At 34.8% G+C, this 21,414-nt stretch overlaps 1 protein-coding gene across 1 annotated transcript in view; it reads right to left on the reverse strand.

Moving 5' to 3' along the window:
- Positions 1-12,194, reverse strand: part of NXPH2 (neurexophilin 2) — a 154,158-nt gene extending 141,964 nt beyond the window's left edge. Inside the window, exon 1 of the mRNA XM_051985811.1 lies at positions 10,960-12,194. Within this exon, the coding sequence (XP_051841771.1) occupies positions 10,960-11,010 (51 nt within the window). The 5' untranslated portion in view covers positions 11,011-12,194. The remainder of the gene's footprint in view (positions 1-10,959) is intronic.
- Between the last annotated feature and the right edge of the window lie 9,220 nt (positions 12,195-21,414).

A 21,414-nucleotide genomic window follows, 5' to 3' on the forward strand; every position in this document is an offset into this window, starting at 1 on the left:
AGCAGTGTCAACCATGATTTTAAAGTAGAGGAGGGTGATATAATGAAAGTACTATTTAAAAGAAATTATTCTGGGAACAACATAGTAAAGGTGTTCAGAAATTAATTTTCAAAATATTAACATTTGGAAAAAATCAGATATTGTTACTAAAAAAAGATGACTGAGAAAATATAAATTGCAACAAATTCATAGATCTTATCTCTAAAAAGTTTTTAGGAGAATATCTTAAGATATCAAGGACACTCTTAATAAGGGGACAGACAGAAGTTCACAGATGATATTACATAACAGATCACATCTTTGCACTCATTAAATTGATGAAAAGATAAAGAAAAATACTATATCCCCCTAGGCTTGTTTGCTGATTATTAAAGGACATTTGATTCAGTAAAGTAAAATGCCACCTTGGAGGTCCTTCTCCAATAATGTATCATATGTATGTGTTTATATATATATATACATATATATATATATAGTCAGGCAAAATTAAATGAAGAATATAAGTAATATTCTGTTCCCATCATTATTATTATGAAATGAGCATGAGATAAGTTTGCCACTGGTAGGGAGAAGTTTAGCATAGTGTCCAAGTTGAAGAGAGATTCTCTATGAATGACAAGGTCCTCTTCAATTTGGACACTTGAAGAATTTTTCTATTTTATATATATATATATATATATATATATATATATATATATATAAATTTTTCTATTTATGGAAGTGAATAATTCAATTTATCAAATCCTGGAACATTACGGAGACTCCTAAAGAACAACCATAATCTGAAGAATTGGGGCTAAATTTTCACATTATTAAAATCAAGTGAATAAAAAAATCATTCCTACTGTTCAAAGTATGATGTCAATTTGGATGGAAAGCCCATATAGCTAAGATTGTTAGTACATATATCTTGGATAAATACTGTAAATGGACAACAAATGAAGACCAACATTGAAAGGGAGGAGAAAATGGTCTGGTTAGCAATTAGGAAATTGTGTAGTTGCTTAAATGACAACAAACTTCTATCAGGAATCAAGGTTTATTTTTAGAATGATGATAATCTTAGTGACATTATATATATCCAAATAATGGAATTTCATGACCTTAAAATAATTAAAGTCATTCAAAGGGCAATGAAGAGAATATAAGGGGAATGGGTAGGATCTAGTATATTAACAACAAGGAGTTACTTACCAAATTAAAGAGTGTCATCAGAGATTTACAAACAGAAAAGAAGATGGACTGTAAGATTGAGGGCTAAAAGATGCCTCTGTACACCAGACATACCCAAATAGGCATTAAGATATTTAGAGAAAGGCCCTTAGCATACAAGCCATACCCAATTCAAAAAAGTTTTGCAGTTTGAAAGAGAGAAAGAAAAGTATATATATATATATATATATATATATATATATATATATATATATATATATATATATATATATATATGTATATATATATATATATATATATATATATATATACACTATATATAAGTATGTGATCAGTGCATCTTTATTGAATGAATGAGTAGTTGAATGTCACAAAAGTTATTTAGGAGGCTATTGCAAATAATCCAAACTTGAATTGATGGCAACAATAATGGATAAAAAACAACAACAACAAGAAAATCCTAAGCTTCTTGAAGTCAAGGGCAATGTTTCTTTTCTATCATTGTATCTCTAGCTCCTTTAATAGTGCTTCACACAGAGTAGGCACTTGCTAAATATATATTATAATAGAACTGAAGATATTTTGAAAATATACATATGTATATGTATGAGTATATGTATGTGTATATATTATGTTTATTATATTTTTTATTCCTTCGAATTTATTCCTTATTTATCAACTCTACCTTACTGGATACAGAGAACAAATTAGAAGGAATAAAAAATAATTCCTACATTTCAAGTCTGGGTGAATGGGAAAAAATGTTTTTCCCTTATGTTAAATCCTGATTTGACAAGCTTGAGGTGCAAATTTTTGCTCATGAAATATCCATGTAGCTCTTCCTATAGCACTCAGACTCATTAAAGGGTAGGTTCCAGTTTTTCTCTTCTTAGATATAAGTAAGAATCCCTAGTCAGATTTGCTTTGTATATTCATGGACAGTAAGAACAAGCTGAGGATATCCCTTACTCTTTTCAAGGCATAGCAAGAAACAATCTCTCATGCTATCTGGTCCAGTATTCTGCTGAATCAATGCCTGCTTGGGAAATATCCGTTTGAGGTTTTCCCTTTCATTATAATAGAAGGTTTTAATCAAGGGAAGCAGTCCTTAATATTCCTGCTCTGCTTATGAACATTGATAAGAATATGGTATTTCAAAAATATCAGTATACATAAAAATAGTTGAAAATGATTACCTTGCATGAGAACTTTCAGTGATGCAAAGTAGCATTATACTATTTGTTATTATTTAAAAACGTTTATTCCTGAAACTCTCTCTTCAATTAGCTTTCTTCTCCTTACCTTTTATAGTCTATTCATAATGATGCCAATCAAGTGACCATTAAAGCTAATATATATTCCTTGGCTGTATTTTCACACAGAAAGTGAATTGGAGAATTCTGGACCAAATAAACCATCTGGTATCTTTTTCTGTTCACAACCATTATATTGCCATCCCATCCCCTACTTGTAATTCTGGATATACCTGCCATGTCAAAGTGAATTTGGTAACCTTGAAGATTTTTAAAAACCATCAAAAAGTCAGATTTAAATACTCTTTATGCCTGGAACTGTGCTAAATACAAAGAGACAATAGACAGACCCTCCTCTTAAGGAACTCAAAGTCAAATGGGGGACACATGAAAAAACAACTAAAGACAAACCAGATATAAATAGGATAAATGGGAGATGATCAATGGAGAGAAGGCACTAGCATCAATAGGATCAGTGAAGACTTATCATAGGAAATGGGATTTTTAATTGGGGTCTTGAAAGAAGCCAGGGAAGCCAGGGAAGCCAGGAAGCAGAGATGAGAAGGTAGAAAGTAGCAGAAAAAATGGGATCTTGTTTGAGGTACTTTACCAGAATGCAATGTTTATTTGCATAATGTTAGAAAACAGGGTTTTTTTGTTGTTGTTGTTATTGTGTATTATATTGCTATAAAGATGACTATATTAGACATTCTATGTATCTTTTCAGAACTACATAGTGATAGTGCTTCAGTCCCAGTTTGTGGTTTACTTGTTGTGTTTTGTTTTCTAAGATGTAGAGCCCTCAAATTCTGCAACTCTCTCTCCAGTATTTTTCTTTGTTACATTTGTATTATTTGAACTTATGTGCTGAGAACTTTTGGGGCAGTTAGGTAGTGCATTAGACAGAGTGCCAGATCTGGAGCCAGGAAGACTCTTCTTCATGCATTTAAATCTAGCCTTGGACACTCACTTGCTGTGAGACCCTTTGCCACAGTTTCTTCATCTGTAAAATGAGTTGGAGAAGAAAATGCCAAAATACTCCATTTTCCCTGCCAAGCCCCAAATAGGGTTGTGATGAGTAGGACAACACTGAAAAATGACTGAACAAGAAGTTCATAACTTTTGGAGCTGTCATAAACATTTCTTACTTGATCAGACTAAAGACTTCATTAAGAAAAGTAGGTTCAAACTGAAATATAAAGTAGAGCTACAAATCCATACATATTGGATATATTGACTTAGGAAATCATACATAACAATATCCGTATTGTATTCTTAAAACTTGTGTTAAATATTTCCTAATTACATTTTGATGCAGTTCAGGACCCTCTCAAGAGTGTTCAGGGTTGCATGTTTTCGATACCTCTGATTGAAGAAACACTAATATCATCTAGTAGTTCCTTTACTCATTCTCCTATGGTGTTGAGATATATCAGTTCTCATGACATTACTCCATTTATATAAGTTGTTCATGTTTTCCAGTCATATCCAACTTTTCATGACCCCTGTTAGGGTTTTCTTAGTGGAGAAACTGCAATGGTTTGCCATTTTGTTTTGTAGCTCATTTTACAGATGAGGAAATTGAGGCAGAGTTTAGTGATTTGCTCAGGGTCACAAAGCTAGTATGTATCTGAGGCCAGATTTGAATGACTTTTCCAGGCCCAGGCCCAGGCCCAGCATTCTATGCTCTGCCTAACTAGATGCTCCAATTTACATCAGACTTTGAGTATCTTTTCAGATGAACTGGCTGCAACTACAAAACTACAAAAATCAGTCTGGAAAGAAGCATTTTCTTTTCATTAATTACTTATATTGACTATTTTAATTGATTATAGCAGGTAAATAGAAAAGTGGATAGAACACTAAACCTGGAACCAAGGAGACTAGAGTTCAAATCCAACCTTAGATAATTACTAGTTATATGCCCCAGACAAACCATGTCTGCCTCAGTTTCCTCATCTTGTAAAATGGGGATAATAATAAATAGAAGTTTTAACTAGAACTTCCAGAGTTGTTATGAAGATCAAATAAGGTATTTGTAAAACATTTCACAAATCTTGAAGTGCAACAGATTTGCTAGGTCTTGTTATTATTGTGTGTACCAACAACAGCTGCTTGTCAAATAATCTTGCCTATTTTCAGCACACTTTCCTCATTTATATAATGGGAATAACAACATAGTATAAATGCAACATAAAATTTCAATACAAAATAATTAATTATTTTCATGGAGAGATTATAAGCTACAGTTAAATGGTACATTTAGAGTTAGAAAAACTTTATTTCAAATTACAGTTTTGCTATTTACTGCTTTAGACTCTTTGAACGATTCACAATATCTCTCTAACCCTCAGCTTTTTTTAATCAGTAAAATGAAATGATTGATATAGATGATCTCTGCAGTCTCTTTCAGCTTTAATTTTATGATGCAATCAACGTGTGAAATACATAATCTTATTGTAACTAAATATGGTTTTCATTGTTAGAAAAAATCAAAAACACCATTTTAATGCCCAAAACACAGGACAAAAACAATTTCTTATGATTAATAATTGGGTAATAATGATGAAGAGAATAAGGAGGAAGGGAATAACAGCTATCATTTATATAGAGCTTTCAGCATTGAGAAGTACTTTATAAATATAATTGACATTATTTGACTTGACCAAGATCACAAGCTAGTATGTATTTCTGTCTGAATTTGAACTCAAATCTTTTTGACTCCAGGTCCAACTTTATTCACTGACAAAGTAAAATGAAATGCCTGTCAACATAAGATCCAATTCCCTTTTACGTCAGCCATTTTATATAAATTTCATTATACTCTGTACATAGAAGATGAATTTTGATAAATTCTTATCATTTTTCAGCTCATCTATTATGATAGGCCTCTAAGTCAAATAAGACAAAATTAATTTTAATGGTAAAGATGACAATTTGATAATTGTCATCAGGTAAGTTATCTCACCAAGGGAAAAGATTAATGTGTATTTTAGAAATAGTAGTACCCGTATTGCTTATATTCCTATCTCCTAACATTATATTTAATAATGATGCTGGAAAATAAAGAAGGAAGGAAGGAAAGAAAGAAAGAAGGAAGGACGGAAGGAAGGACGGACGGAAGGAAGAAAGGAAGGAAGGAAGGAAGGAAGGAAGGAAGGAAGGAAGGAAGGAAGGAAGGAAGGAAGGAGGAAAGAAGAAGGAAGGAAGGAAGGAAGGAAGGAAGGAAGGAAGGAAGGAAGGAAGGAAGGAAGGAAGGAAGGAAGGAAGGAAGGAAGGAAGGAAGGAAGGAAGAAAAAAGGGGTATGTGTATATAATTGTAGTCTATCCTTTATACAATGAGAAAGACTGTGTGTATGTTTTCTAGGATGATAATATAAATTTACAGATTTTTAACAAATAAAAAAATCATAAAATAGAAGTTTTAACTAGAAATAGTTCTCTAATGTACATGACTGTATAACTTGAATATTATTTTATAGGTTTTAAAGTTGTTGTTGTTGTTGTTTTTTAAGTATTGAACAGCATTACAGCTTAAGGAGCCAAATTGTAACCTTGAAAATCATGCATCATGTCAATGAGTAATGAGAAACAATTTTGAATAATCTATTATTTAACAAATATAGATAATAATCTATTTGAAACACTAGAAATATGTATAATGAAATAGTGTTGTAAGGTAATGTGAATAATATCCTCAAAATTTGAAATAATGAAATTTATATCCCCAAAGCACTATGCTACATAAATTTTGGATAAACTAATTCTGTCATTCTATAGTGAAACAAAATGAATAACTTCTATGTTTTTGTATATTTAAATCTGGTTTTAATTTTTAAAAGCAAATTCAGATTGACTCTTGAATTGAGTTGCCAATTTTTAGACCAGAGAAAATCTCAAGGCTAAGATAGAAATAAGAGTCTTCACAGAAATGCTGACACAACCCTAGCTATAGATGCTTGAGTGTATGGCTATAATTCTTTTTCCTAATATTATACTGCAATGGTTCAAGTAGAGGAACCTGCAGAATATTTAAGCAGATGAAAACAATTCTATAACCATAACACAATTACAAAACTGTGATACTATTTGCCCATGAGTGTAAAATACTGAAAAGCACTCTAGAAATATCAATGACTTTGGATGATAAAATATGAGTAATATGATGAAATAAACTTTTTAAAAAATTCATTTGCTTTTCAGAGTATCTAGTTACATTTAAGCTGATGCAATGCAAAAACTTTAAAACATTTCTTTTTGCAAACCTTTCCACTTCTTTAGCATTTTTAACCACTAATCAAAGGTAATAGAATAAGATTATAAGATACTGAAAATTTAGGATGAATATTGAAATACCTTTTTCCATTAAGAAATCTATTAAGCTATAAAATAATCTCCCTTGAGAAAGGGTCAGGTTCTAATGTATAAAGGCTTTTAAAATTGGAATGGACAACACAATACCAAAATAGGCCAAGAGAGGAAACCTTTTACTAGGAGGTGGCTAGACCAGATGGCTTAATTCTGTAATTCTAATTCAATTCTAATTCCTTCTCCTCCCCCACCCCTTTTTAATGTCTGAGGTAGGGGTAGCAATAATGAGGTAATTATAGAACACCAGAGGAGATTGATATACATTAATTTCAAACTAGAGACAACTCTTAAATACTGGCCATGACACGGTCTAAGTAGCAGAATTATTTTCTCCTCATTGTCATTTAGGCAATAGTTGAATAGATAACTATTGATTGTATGCTGTGAATTAATGTCTGATATTTATTGATTAAAATAATATAAAGCAAAATGTGACTTATGAATAGAAGATATTCATGAGTTATCATGAATTGGTTAATCTGGTTAATATGATACCAGTTGAGTATCAGAGTGCATATAGCATATTAGAAAATGAATATAATGCATTGAACCACATTAACCAATTATTCAAGTAGAGAGGTTATCAAATTATAATAATATATTGTGGGATGATACCAGATAAAAGTTTCCATATAAATTATATTAATTTGTCACAAACACTATAATTTTAAAACCACCTGAAAATTAACAAATAAAATTTTTATTTATACACTTTCAGTTTTAAAATGCAATCATCATGTTAACAGGAAGATAATTTGGTATATATAACAATATTCATTTTTATTTATTAAATCCCCATCAAATCTTAACCTTCATTTTCAGCTGGGTGTTTTATTTAATTTCATATTCTTTTTCTCATTTACATTTTGGTAACATACAAAAGCAATGAATTTCAACTTATGCAAATTTATTAAAAGTTCATTAAACAGATTCTTCATAGTATATACTGTGGTGATGCAACACTTTTTTTTGCATCATAAATTTAAATTGTCATTTCTCTCTTGGTAGGATATTAGGGTAAGAATTTTGTCTTGTTATTCATTTCTTTTAACAAAATATGCTAGGTGGTAAAAATTTCAAAGAACAGAAGAGATTCCAGAATTAGTATTTAAGTTTTGCATATACCTGATTACTAATTCCACCATTTGGATTCTAAGAATGTACTAGTCATTTGAAATACTGAACATTTGAAACATTAAAGAAATTATACAGTGACAGACAACATACTATCTTTTTTTGCCCCCCCCATTTTTCAAATCAGCCGCCTATTGTTTTCTTCAAAACTCTAGATATCACATTAGTAATTACAAAGAAAAGCATCCTAATTATCATAACAATATCAAATAACTATAATATTTATTTATTTAGTGCAAATTGTATAGTGGAGTCATTTGATGGTGGAGTTGACAATGTTAATATAGTCAAAGTTTTAAGATGCCTCCCTCTTACCATTGTTCCGTTGTTTCAAATTACCTCAAGCTCTAAAGAGGAAATCCTTAAATTGTAGATTTTTTTTAAAGAATTTTTTCTAGCATCTGAAAACAGCTCTATAGTTGAATGGTATTTTCATATCAAATTAAGCCGCTGATTTTTAATTTCCAAGCCCAATTGCATTTATCCAGTAGCTGTTGGGCCATAACAAAGAAGCTCAATATCAGGTGGAAAAGGTGAAATAAAACTACAGCACTGTCTAAAGGGGCAAATTTTAATCCATCCTTTTTGATACCTGCTGTGTATGTGTGTGTCTCTGTTTGTCTATGTGTATGTGGGGGGGTGTTTTAATTTAGAACTGTCCTGTCAGCTACTTTGTTTTCCATTCACATCCCAAGTCCCTTGTGTTGTTCAGTTGGAAGCTGTGCTATAAGAATGTGAAGAATGTAAACAGCCTTTTATTGTCCAAAAGGATAGCAGTGTTTAAGAAATGTGTGGCTTATCGCAGGGCTGCAGCTCTGTACTTCACCACCATGATAAAGTGCTATAGGGGGAAAAACACATTACAAGACAAGCACAACCCCAAAATGGATTACAATTCTACAATAAGCTTTTTTAAAAAACTAATCAATCACCTTGTGCCACGATGTTAGAATCTAGTTCTTAAGGAGGATACATAATCCTTTCAAGATTTATTATGTATTCCCTATTTATTCATTATGTATTGAAGTATAAGTGACCAAAACCTCCCACAAAACATGAAAACCTTTCAAATATATAATAAGTGATAAGTAAACTTTTGCAGTATGATCTCAAAGGGATCTGTCCTTATAATGAATATATTCATGAAGACATTGTACATCCAGAAAACAGTCAAATACCTGTACTCCTCATGTTTTCAGAGTTTTACTCTAATATGCTGGAGGAGTCTCACTTTAAAAAAAAAACAACACTATTCTTTAATAGTACCCTATTGTAAATAGTCTAACTAAAAAGACAGGTTTGGGGACTCTGCATTGTATCTTGGAAACCTTGACAAGTCACTATATGAATAGAAGCTATTATAATATGTAAAATAACATGGCTAATTTTTACTTTAACTTTAAGTAACAAATATTCACTCTTTGTTTCCTCTGACAGACATAAAGAAAATGAATAGAAAACAGAGTAGGTGCAGCTTTTTTTATGTTATAAAACTGATGGTGGGGGTGCCCTAGGTTGGACTGTCAAGAAGAAGAAAAGCCTTTAAAGTCAGACCAAATGACTTTCAAATAGGCATCTATAGTCCTCAATGTCTCAGTATCTAATTGTATTGAAACAATTTTAAATAGAGTTGAGAAACTTTTGCCAGTTTGGGGAGGTGTTTTTAAGGGGGGGGAGGTGTTAAAAACCTGCACTCCTAATTTCTTAAACGATATTGAGTTGGGTTGAAACAGAAGTGCACAGATGAAAACTAAAAGAAATCATGGTATAGTGAGGACCACCCTCCCCCCCCAAAAAAAAGAAAGAAAGAAAGAAAGAAAACTTCCTCTTTCCCCCACAGCACCAGTTGTATTAGGACAATCAGTCAGGTACCTACAGATGACACAAACATAAAAGAAGCCGACTAGATGCTTAACCAAAAGCAACCAAAAAACTGCTTTTTCATTCTATTTTAAAAGTTACTTTAATTAAGGTTTTGATTTGCGAATTTCATTCAACATAATTAGCTAATGACAACGAATTAAGACAAATTGCAGCAAAGCAAGCATGACACCAAGCAGGGAACCAACTCAGAGTCATGAACTGGACAAGGATTTGGTCTCGATCTTTCAATGACCTTAAAAAGACCCTACCTACTTCACTCTCGGCCGGCAATAGCCAAGAGCCGGCGGAAAGGTACCCGCAGAAGACTCTGCGGTTCTCCGAGACCTCCGGCAGGGAGTTGCTGGTGAAAGTTACATCCTGCCACCCACGAGCAGACAGAAAACCCCAAGCCTTCCATGACAATCAGTGGGAAGAGAAAAATGCCATTTGTCCGAAAAGCTAACCCTCTTCCCCATTTTCGACCCTTTTCCCACATACATTAGTACATCTGATACTGTACAGATAGGTCAGCTTTATTTAAGGAGGGGAGAGATGCAGTCAAAACTCAGGTTTGGATCCAAGAAGGCTATTGGGGATATCTATAACCCCAAACTAACACTTACAAATCACCCCCCAAAAATAATTAATTAATTAAATAAATATATATTTAAAGAAACCTCAAACTCCTCCAAACCATCTTCTAATTCTGATCTGGAGTAAGATATTCCCTGGCTTAGTTTTGCCCATCTTCTTCATCAGTCCCCCGTATTCGCCTTCCAGGTCCTTTTAGCCCTAGTCCTCATCTGCCTTCTACCCACTTCTCCGTTTTCCATCCTTACCTTGAACTTCACTACCCCCAGTCTTAAGTCCCTCAACCCTAACCCTATCCGCCTCCGTATCCTCTCTATCTCATTCCCCGAATCTCTCCCTCCCTACTTCCAAGTCCCTTATATTCCATCAGTTCTCTCTCCCTCCACTCCCTCCCACTTCGCCTTTGTAAGTGGCCGGGGGCTCAGCTTCCCTCACCCTCCAGGTTAGGCTAACATTTCCCGCCGAAAAGCTCCCACGGGCAGAGAAAGCCCAGGAAAGCCGGGTCAGCCGGGGTTTGGTGGGAGCGTGGGAAGCCGAGACGTAGAGTAGGGGGCTGCGGGCGGGGGCCACTCACCAGCTGAAGAAAGCCTGGGACCACGACAAGGGGCAGGGGCCGCAGGTACATGGTTCCGGCTCTGCGTCTCACGAGCTCCTCTCTCTCGCTTGTCTCTTGCACATCTCCACTTCGGGGGGCAGGACTGAAGAGGACAGGGACATGCCACTGCGCTTTCCTCCCCCCCCTTCTTTTTTTTTTTTTAAACTCCAAACACCGAACTGAAGGGTGGGTGGGAAAGCTTGGGGAGGGCTATATATAGGGAGGAGAGAAAAATAATTCTGAGCCCCCCCCGGCCCCCACCCACACACCCCTTCAAGGAGACAAAAAATAATAATTAAAATAAATTCTAAACAACCATCAATAAAGTCCAGTCCCAGGCACAGAGCGGGGGCTCACTTTCCTGGGCTGCAGGGGGCGAAATGAAGCTGCCCGTGGGCACCAGGCAGTGGCTGCTGCCTCGCGCTATCTGCGGCTCCTTCCTTCCCCTAGTTCTGTGTCCACCGCTGCGGCCGCCGCGCAGCTGCCTTCCTGGCCGAAGAAGAGCGGGGCTGGCTTAGGAGTCCCGGGGGAGTCCCGGGAGGCCCCGTCCCTCCTCCCTTTCAACCCTCTCTCCCGCCCAGCAGGGGGCTGGTCCAGGGCAGCTCGATGGCAGAAGTGAGCCCAGCCCACTGGCTCTCATTTTGGGGGGAGGGGGCGACAAAATAAAGAGTGGGGGCTGTGAGTGACTGGGGGTGAGATCGAGAGGAAAGAGTGAGAAAGAGAATTCTTGTGTGCCAGAGGAAGGGGTGAAATGTGGCGGTTGGGGGTGAGGAGGGGCGGAAAGGACACTGAAGAAGATCCGGGTGCAGTTTCAGAGGGAAACCTAGGGAAAGGAAAAAAGTGGATAAGATGTGGGACAGGGGAAGCAAACGAAGTAGGGTTAAGGTCACTAGAGAAGGAGGTAAGAAAATGATTAGAGTAAACTGAACTGGGCGAGCGATGAAGTCGGTGTAATGGGGAGGGTGATGGGTAGAGAGTTAGGGCCTGAGGGTTAGTGACCTCTGCACCTGAATGACATGCAGAAGTGGAAGGTGTTCCGGAAGTATGCCCAAACTAGGCAGAGGAAAAACAAGCTTTTCGGGAGGACGGAGTAGTGATCTAGACATACCTCCGAGGTCGAACGAGGGTCGGGATGGTGGAGAGAGTAAGAGTAATTCTTAAAGTATGGCTATCAAGTTATCCCTGGTTTTGCACCTAAAGGCAGCACAGTACAAAATAGACTTGAGTTGTGCAGAAATTGCTTTCCAGGGAAGTTCGGTAGTATGAGCAGCAACTCTGTCTGTCCTTCACCTCTAGATCTTCCTGTCTCACTTTCCTCCGACAAGATTAAGGAGTGCAGGACTCAAGATACTGGAGAGTATATACCTTCGATCCTGTTTGCCTCTACTCTATTTCTCAGTCCACTGGAAAAGCACCCCTAGGGACTGAGATTTGGTGAGGAAAACTAAACGCTGACAGAGAAGGGGGAAAAAAAAAAAAGAGAAGAGGAAAGTCTGTTCATTTCTCTTACAAAATGTGGTCAATTTTTCGGTTTGAATTTTTTAAAAGGATATTAATAACGGCTTCTATTCCATCCCCTCCTTTCCTCTTACGTGAAATGAAAATTTTAAAAAGATCTATATCAATAATTCTAAATGCTCATTTTTGAAGTAAAATATCCTCAGCCCTAAAGCTCAGCTACACTCCTGGATAGAAATTGATGATCAGAAGGGCAGAGCTCTTGCTCTTGAAGTTGGCTGAATCTGCAGTACAAGAAGGATAAGTGATGCAATGTATAAAGCATTCCTCTGAGTACAGGATTGGGAAATGTTTCTCTAAATAACCCTTGCATATAGTAAGTGTCCTGCTCACTCTTTTACCTCTATTTATTCTTTTCTGTGAAATAAAATGCCTAATTTTTTCCTATCCTTTATCTCTTACCCTGATTTTCAAAATATTTGAAGGATCCAGATCTTTGACATACAAGTTCCAGTAAATATTTGCAAATTCTAGAATGTAGTATTATATAGAAAATTTATGAACGCTAAGAAAAATAGTGATCTCTAGGAGCTAGTATAGGTTCACTTAAAACCATCATATTAAATTAACCATTTTCTTTGTTAATTAGATTATGAAATCAGTAGACCAGAAAATTGCCATTAGGTGTAATATAGCTGGATCTTGACAAGATTTACAATGTATTTCATAATAACTTTAGGTTGAATTAGATGTGGAGTGGATGGTAGGTAGTAAAATTTTATAAAATCTAACATTTATATAGCAACTACTGTGGGCCAAGCACTTTACAAACATTTTTTCATTTGATCTTCACAACAATCCTGGGAGGTAAATGCTATTATAATCTCTACTTCGAAGATGAGGAAACAGATATAAAGCTTAAGTGACTTGACCAGGGTCACATAACTGATAAATGACTGAGGTTGGGCTTGAATTCAGATCTTCCTTATTTCAGGTCCAGGAACCTAACTATTGTGTCACCTAGTTGCCCTTACAGATGAATTTATAGCTGATATGCTGATATAAGAGCCTATTCAAAGACTGTTGACTGATGGAGTAGTATCATTTTGGAAGAGCAGATCTTTAGCCATTCCATGAGTCTTTGTTCACAGTTTCATTATCTTCCAATATTTTGGATGCATTATTATGAAACATATATAACAATGCTGGAAAATAATGTTAACTAATCAGATGATAGGATCTAAAAAAAACTTGACAGGTTTAAAGGACTGGCCTAAACTTGTAGAGGGCTGAAACTCTTGAGCCAGTTGCACTGAGGTCAATTCAAGCACTTAGGGCTAATTTCTGATTGGACAATACTCTGTGGGCATATGCTTGGAAAATGGCCCTTCCCACTATCCTGTGCTGGCTCAATGATTGGTGTATACAAAGGATTGTAGGAGGGACTAAGGGATGGAGTAAGAGGGGATGGAGTAAGAGGAGCCGGAGTCACTCTTTGCAGTGGACAAGGAAGAAGGCAGTTGTGGAGATTCTATTTCCATTCTGTTCACTTCTACCGCTAAAGAACAAAAATAAAGACCAAGGACTTTTGCTTAGCCTGACTTCCGGCTGATTCTAAGGTATCCAGGGTGCTGCCACGGTTGTCACATAAACTAATGGAGTAAAAAATAGAAAATCATGCACTTACAGTAAATTTTTAAAAAATCAACTTTACATGGAAGGAGGATAAGAAATCCATGTGAAAAAGTTTTAGGGGTTTCAGATTATGAAAACTTGAAAATTATTCAACATTGTGATATTGTTGCCAAATTGAAAGAATATTCATTTTCATTAGTAGAGTCAATGTTCAAAACAAGGAAATTTTAGTCTTATTATATTCTTTAATGGTTATTCCAGTTGTAGGGTTTTATATTGAATTCTGGGTGTTATATTTAAGGGACACATTGACAAATTACATTTCATGCCAAGATAATGAGGGATCTGATATCATGAAAAGTAAAGAACAGTAGAAGGAACTGGGAATGTTTAGAACCAAAAAAAAAAAAAGATATCCTAGGGGTAATAAATACTGTCTTCAAATAAAATTTGAAGGTCTGTCCGTGATGGTCACCCATGGTTCTCAAGAGATTTATGAAGGCAGAATCTGTACAAGGAGTTTTTTAGCTTACTTTAGTGTGGATAAGTGGAAGAACAGAGTTGGCAGAGAAATATATAGGCTTGAAACGCTTACCTCCTTTTAGACTCTGTTCTATTTTTGAGTGTAAAGACTTGAATTCATGTCTGTTGGTAGCTTGACTTCCGTCTCCTGCCATATTTTATTATTCCTCTCACTTCCATTTTGGCTGGAACTTTCTTTTTACCTTTCTCTCTCTGTACTCTTTGAAAAAGAAGAGATCTGTTATCATTATGGAATCCTTCTGCTGTTATTATGTCCAGAATAGTTATGTAAAAGAAGGATTAAATAGGCTTTCTCTGAATGTAGATCCAGAAGAGAAAATTAAGATCTGGTCCTTGGCCTATCCCGTTGACCTATATTTTTTCCTTTGTTGATTACATCTATTCCCATGACTTTAACAATAACCTCCTTAATTATGATTTCCAAATCTTTAATTCCAGGATTATTTTACCTTATATTTTAAGACTATTTATTTCCAAATACCTTCTAGATATCTTCACTCTATTTAGATTTTACCTCTTGTATCTCAAACTAAATATGTTCCAAAATCAACTCATTACTTCCATTCCAATACCTGCATCTCTCTTTATTTTTATTGAAATCATAGCCCTGGTCATTGTGACTTGAAGCTTTGATGTCACTTATGAATTTTCTCTTTCTCATCCATCACATTCAATAGGAAGTTTAGGATAGAATTCTGAACTTAGAATCTAGATGACTTGAAGTTACTTAATGTAAGTATTCCCTCAGTTTTCTCATCTGTAAAATGAGAGCGTTGGACTTCATGAACTATAATTCTTCTATCTCTAAATCTCTTAATCCAATTCTGCATAATTAATAAGGAAAATTATAATCTTTTGAAGAAATATGTCACCTCAGTTAAGTGGCCAAGTCCAGTCTCCTGATTGTTAGAGTACAAAAGAAACATTGACTCCAAGCTTTGTATACTAGCTTGCAGTCTCATTTTGTAATGGTAGAGACTACTTTAAATTCTCTCTCTCTTTCTTCTCTCTCTCTCTCTCTCTCTCTCTCTCTCTCTCTTTCTTCTCTCTCTCTCTCTCTCTCTCTCTCTCTCTCTCTCTCTCTCTCTCTCTCTCTGTCTCTCTCTTTCACACACACACACACACACACACACACACACACACACACACACACACACAAAACTGCCCTCTCCAAGATACTTTCCAGGTAGTGCTAACCTACTAATTTTGTCTTCACATTTCCATCACCTTTGAAGTTTTGAATACTAGAAAGATGTTTTCCCATAAGATTGGAAATAGATAAAAGGTTCATAAAGATAGAAGAGACCTAGAGAGATATATGTGTTACATTAACTCTTTGATTCTAGACAAGTCCCAATCCAGTGCAATTTGATAAACATTCATTAAGCCTCTAAGTGCATGGTACTATTCTGGACATTGGGGATATAAGATCAAAATGAAAAGTAATTTCTGCCCTGAAGCAGCTTTCATTCCATTAGAGCAAAGCAAAAAAGTTATTATAGACAAACTTCACTTATAGTAGGATCAGGTTGGTTAGTGGAGAAGGATATCAGAATAACATGACAAAATAAGTATACTATCTGGACAACTTTTGGATAACCTTCCAGACAACATGAAAAAATTAGATAGGGTGCCACATGATTAACAAAAGTTAGGTTAGTTAAACCCAGCTATTCTTTTTTTTAAAACTGGAACATAGAACATTGGGGAAATGTGCTATTTCCCCAATCCTACTCTATCTCAACATGTAATTCCTATGATATACCTTTATTCATACCCATAACATTCTCAGGACAACAAAAGCAATTATTTGCTCCTTTGCTTATTTATAATGCTAATCTACATCTTCTTTTCGTGGTTGTTGATATTATTGTTATATGTATTAAATATCCTTTTAATCTCCTACTTTGTCAATTTTGTCTTTCTCAGACAATAGCAGGAAGTGGTTTACTTTAATTCAATTTGTAGAATGCTTACTGAAAATGGTCCATCACTATAATATATAAGATGATTACTACAATGTAAATGAAAACAATACTAAAATACAGGTAAAATTAAATTAAATTAACTAAATAATTAAATAAAAAGAATAATCTTAGCTGTGGATAAAAAATGATTAAATATACCTTTCTTTCAATAGAGGAAACTAAGGGGAGGAAAGGGGATATAAATAGCATACACTCCAAAGTCTGGTATCTATAATGGTTTAACTTTTTTTTTTCTTATGAGAGTGGGCTCTGCAGTGAATATGGGACAGAAGGAAGTACTATTAGGAAATTATTCTTTCAAAAAAAGTCATCAACTAAACTTTAAAAAGATCATTTCCCCTCAAAATTATCATAGCATGTGACCTAAACTTTTCCCTTGTAATTTCCATAGTCTTCAGTGGGCAATTGTTATTTGTTTTTTTTTGTTTTTTTTCCTGAGTTAGATTGCAAGTTGATTAACATCAAGATCTGTACCTTTTTTTTTTTTGTCCCAGATACTTGGCACTTTGTTTTTAAGTACATCAACTGTAGTTGGTGCCTAATAAATGAACAATGAATTTGATGCTTTGATTTTTTTTGTCCTGCTCAGAAAGATTTTTAATACTATACATTTATAATATATAAGTACATTGTATATTTACATTAAATTGTTTTTAAACTATATACTATACAGTATATATACATATGTATGCATACACATACATGATATTTACGCATGTACCTCATATGTCTATCTATCCACACATACATATATATTGATACATACTTGGCTAGGACAATTTTCCTTCCTTAGACAATAGGAATATACTCCAGCTCTCCATATGTGAATAGTAGAAAAGAGAGGGAGAATGCAATAGAGGGACAAAAAGAAAAGACAGAGTATTCTGATTGTGTTGGGAAGAAAAAAGGAGGAAATCAACATTGACTAAATTCTCAGATAGGTTTCTGTTATAAAGCTGTTTCGATTATAGATTCTTATTATAGCCCCCAAATTTTCAGTAGTTGTTTATGATCTAATCCTATTGTTGCTAAGAATCCAGGGATATGTCTGGAGGAGAAAGAAAAATGTCATGATCAGGTAGTTTTAGTACATAGGAGTGCCAGGTTTTGGCAACCGTGCTTACAACCAGATATTTTAGCATCTGAAGTAGAGAGGCAAAGTGCAGTACTGCCTCCTACCGGTGGCCTACCATATGTAGCTGTCTTTTTTCTTCCTTTTTCCTTTTTCCCCATTTTTTCCCTTCATTTTCCCATCCCTGTTGCCATCCTTCCCCCCTTAAAGTGTCTTATCTTGACAGTGACACTTAAAAAGTTTTGTTTAACCATTTCATCAATGATACATGATAAAAAGACTTCCCAGATGTCTTGTGAATAATACTATTATTCTATTGTGCTTTAGATAATAGCTCAAATGAGACAACATTGTAAAGTGCTCAGCACAGTATCTGGCACATAGTAGATGCTTAATAAATGCTTATTTTCCCACTTATTCCTATTGTATTTCCTTATTGAAAATCACTACAATAGTATGCAAATATAACTTCATGTTCTTCTTTTATCCTTCCTTCCAGATATAACCAAGTGAGAAACTTCTTATTCCAGTGGAAAGAGAAGAATAGATCTAAGTTGAGTTAGTTTTGATGCCAATGGCAAAATTTATTTGTAAATGGCCAGGATGTTTGAGAGACTTATTAACCTGCAGGACATATATGGCCTCAGGGAGATTTAGGACTACTGAAAAACAATTATTTATGGATTATTTTTAAAAAATGCATTTAACTTGTAGGACATTATTCTATCCACTCTAGTATTGCTTGGATGATTCATCATGGCATAGAGGTGACCTTGAGTTTTTAAAGGCTGTGCCAGTAGAATACAAGCTCTGGCAAACCCTTCGAGGCAGGAAAACTGGAAATAGGAACTGGGCAACAGGCTTTGTTTCTGTTATTTGGATGTTTCCCAGTTAAGATCAGATAGGTTCATCACCAGTGGTTTAACCACTGGGAATTTTTTACCCCCTTTCACTATAGCAATTCATGAAGATCAAGGCTTAGATTATTATGTCAATTAATGCAGAGAAATCCATACTGATAAAATCACACATCCTTGAAGGGCTGTGTCCAGAAACTGTTACAATATCATATTTGTTCCTTTTTTCTGCATATGATTCAATAATATACTTCATATGTATGTATCTTTGATTTTGTTGGTATGCACATTGGAGCCTAGAAAACAAGTGTTACGTAAATATAGGAAGAGGGTTAAATATAAATGAGGTCAGTTGTACTTATTACAATATTATTCTTTATGTAAGATCAATTATAACTCTCTGAATTTAAAACTATATTACAAGCTCCTTAAGGATTAGAGTTTTATCTTTTTCTAATCCTTTTATCTCCTCACATTGTCTAGCATGATGATATAGCTACAGTGAATGCTCAATACTTGGTGTTGATTGACACTATAAAAATACAGTGGAATAACATATGAAATAGTATTTTGAATCAGAAGCTATGCCCCGCTTTTCTTTTCCTTCCTCTCTCTCTCCCTGTCTCCCTCTTTTCCTCTCTCTCTCCCTTCTTTCCTTCCTTCCTTCCTTCCTTCCTTCTTCCTTCTTCCCTCCCTCCCTCCCTCCCTCTCTTTCTCTCCCTTCCTTCCTTCTTTCCTTTCTTTCTTCCTTCCTTCCTTCCTTCCTTCCTTCCTTCCTTCCTTCCTTCTTCCTTCTTCCTTCCTTCCTTCCTTCCTTCCTCTTCTTCTTCTCCTCCTCCATCCTTCTTCATCTTTGTCATCTTCTTCTTCATCTCTTGTATCTTCATCTTCTTCTTTTTCTTCTCTTCCATCATCATCATCTTCTCCTTCTTCATTATCTTTTTCTTCATCTTTATCATCTTCTTCTTCATTATCTCTCATCCCTCCTCCTCCTCCTCCTCCTCCTTCTCTTCTTCTCCTCCATCATCATCATCTTCTTCTCCTTCATCATCATCTTTTTCTTCATCTTTATCTTCTTCTTCATCATCTTTTTCTTCATCATCATCATGATCATCGTCTTTTTCTTCTTTTCTTTCTGTTTTTATTTTCCCATCCCCTCTTCCTCAATAGATACAGATGAAAACCTGATGAAGTGAGCACTTTAAATATGTGAAAGCAAGATAGAGGATCATTCCATAGTTATATTTTCTCAGTCGTTTTCCTAAAGAATATATAGTTGGGGGACTGCTAGGTGGTGCAGTAAATAGAGCACCAGCCCTGAAGTCAGAGGGATTTGAGTTCAAAATTGACCTCAGACATTTAAAACTTCCTAGGTGTGTGATCCTGGCCAAGTCACTTAACCCCAATTGCCTCAAGGAAAAAAGTATATAGTTGTCAGGAATGGTTAAAGACAGAATTAAAGATTGTTCAACTACCCTGATTTCATAATATTTAGATTCTATATTTCATTTTTAACACTATTTATTAGTCATGACTGTGTATCAGTCATTTTAATTCAATGGACCACAATTGCTTCATATTTGAAAGGAAAATAGTTGAACTGAATGATTTCTAAAGTTGGATTACAACTATAAAATTCTGATAAGATATGTATGATTTTATAAATCATCTATTTATACAATTATGTGAAACAACTTATTTGTGCTTTCCTCTTTGCCCTTCACTATATATCTTATCCCTAAATATACTTTTTAAACTAACATTCTTCATTTCATTTTGGGAAAGATGCTAGAACACAAGTTCTTAAATTAAAGTCTATTGACTTAAAATGTGTTGATAGCTATATTTCAATATAGTTGATTTCATTTATAATGCTCTGTATTTTATTTTATGCATTTAAAAATATTATTTGCAGAAGAACTCCAAATGCTTGCCAGATTAACAAAGAGGTCCATGGTACAAGAAAAAGTTAAGAATCCTGGTATTATATCTTTAAGAAATGCCATCTAAGTTTTTTAATGGAAGTCATAGAACTGGACAGACTTAGAGAAGACTCTATGAAACTGATTTTTAGCTGAAATATTTCTTGTGTATCCCAGTGACTAGCCTGATTGTACAAAGAAACAGTAAGATAGACATCTACCAAGGAAGCATGTTTTCATTTGTTCATTCATTCTTTCATCCATCCAAACTTATCTTTATTGATCACTGTCTAGCCAGAACTTTACCTCCATTTATAAGAAAAAGAAATACATTTTCTAGAGTTCCTTTCCCAAAAGAGCTAATCAAAAATAATACAATTAAGATCTATCAACCAATTAAATAGATAAGATAAATAAGATAAGAATCAATCAATTACTACCCAACAAATCAATGGTAGAGAAAAATCAGGGAGTAACATAGGAAATTTTTCTATGGATTTAATAATATAGTTGCACTAATTGATTTATCAGATTCAATTGATAGTACTTGCTATAGTGGAAATGGATCCTCCCTTTTGATAACTGTTGTAGTTAATAGTGTATACCCCTTAGGAAGAAAAAGGTTCAATTTCCTGTGAAGAAAAACTTTCCTAGAAGAAAATGGTAGAAGAAGAAAAGAAATAGCATGTATTTCCAAGTTAGCCTTGGGATGAATAGAACAAGTAGATCAATATAATGTTACTCTGGATTACAGAAGCAACAATGCAGTTTCCTAGACTATTCAAATCACATCCATGTCAACCTGGATTGATCAGGATAAGAGTTTTTGCATTATTTCTATGTATTCCTTCATTCATCAACAAGTATGCACATAAAATTGTATATTTCTATAGTCATTGTGTTTTCTCCAGATACCAAACATATAGGGTGTCACCCCGGCTATTTTACTTCCTGCCTTC

The sequence above is a fragment of the Antechinus flavipes genome, chromosome 3, assembly GCF_016432865.1.
Source record: "Antechinus flavipes isolate AdamAnt ecotype Samford, QLD, Australia chromosome 3, AdamAnt_v2, whole genome shotgun sequence".
NCBI classification, from domain to species: domain Eukaryota; kingdom Metazoa; phylum Chordata; class Mammalia; order Dasyuromorphia; family Dasyuridae; genus Antechinus; species Antechinus flavipes.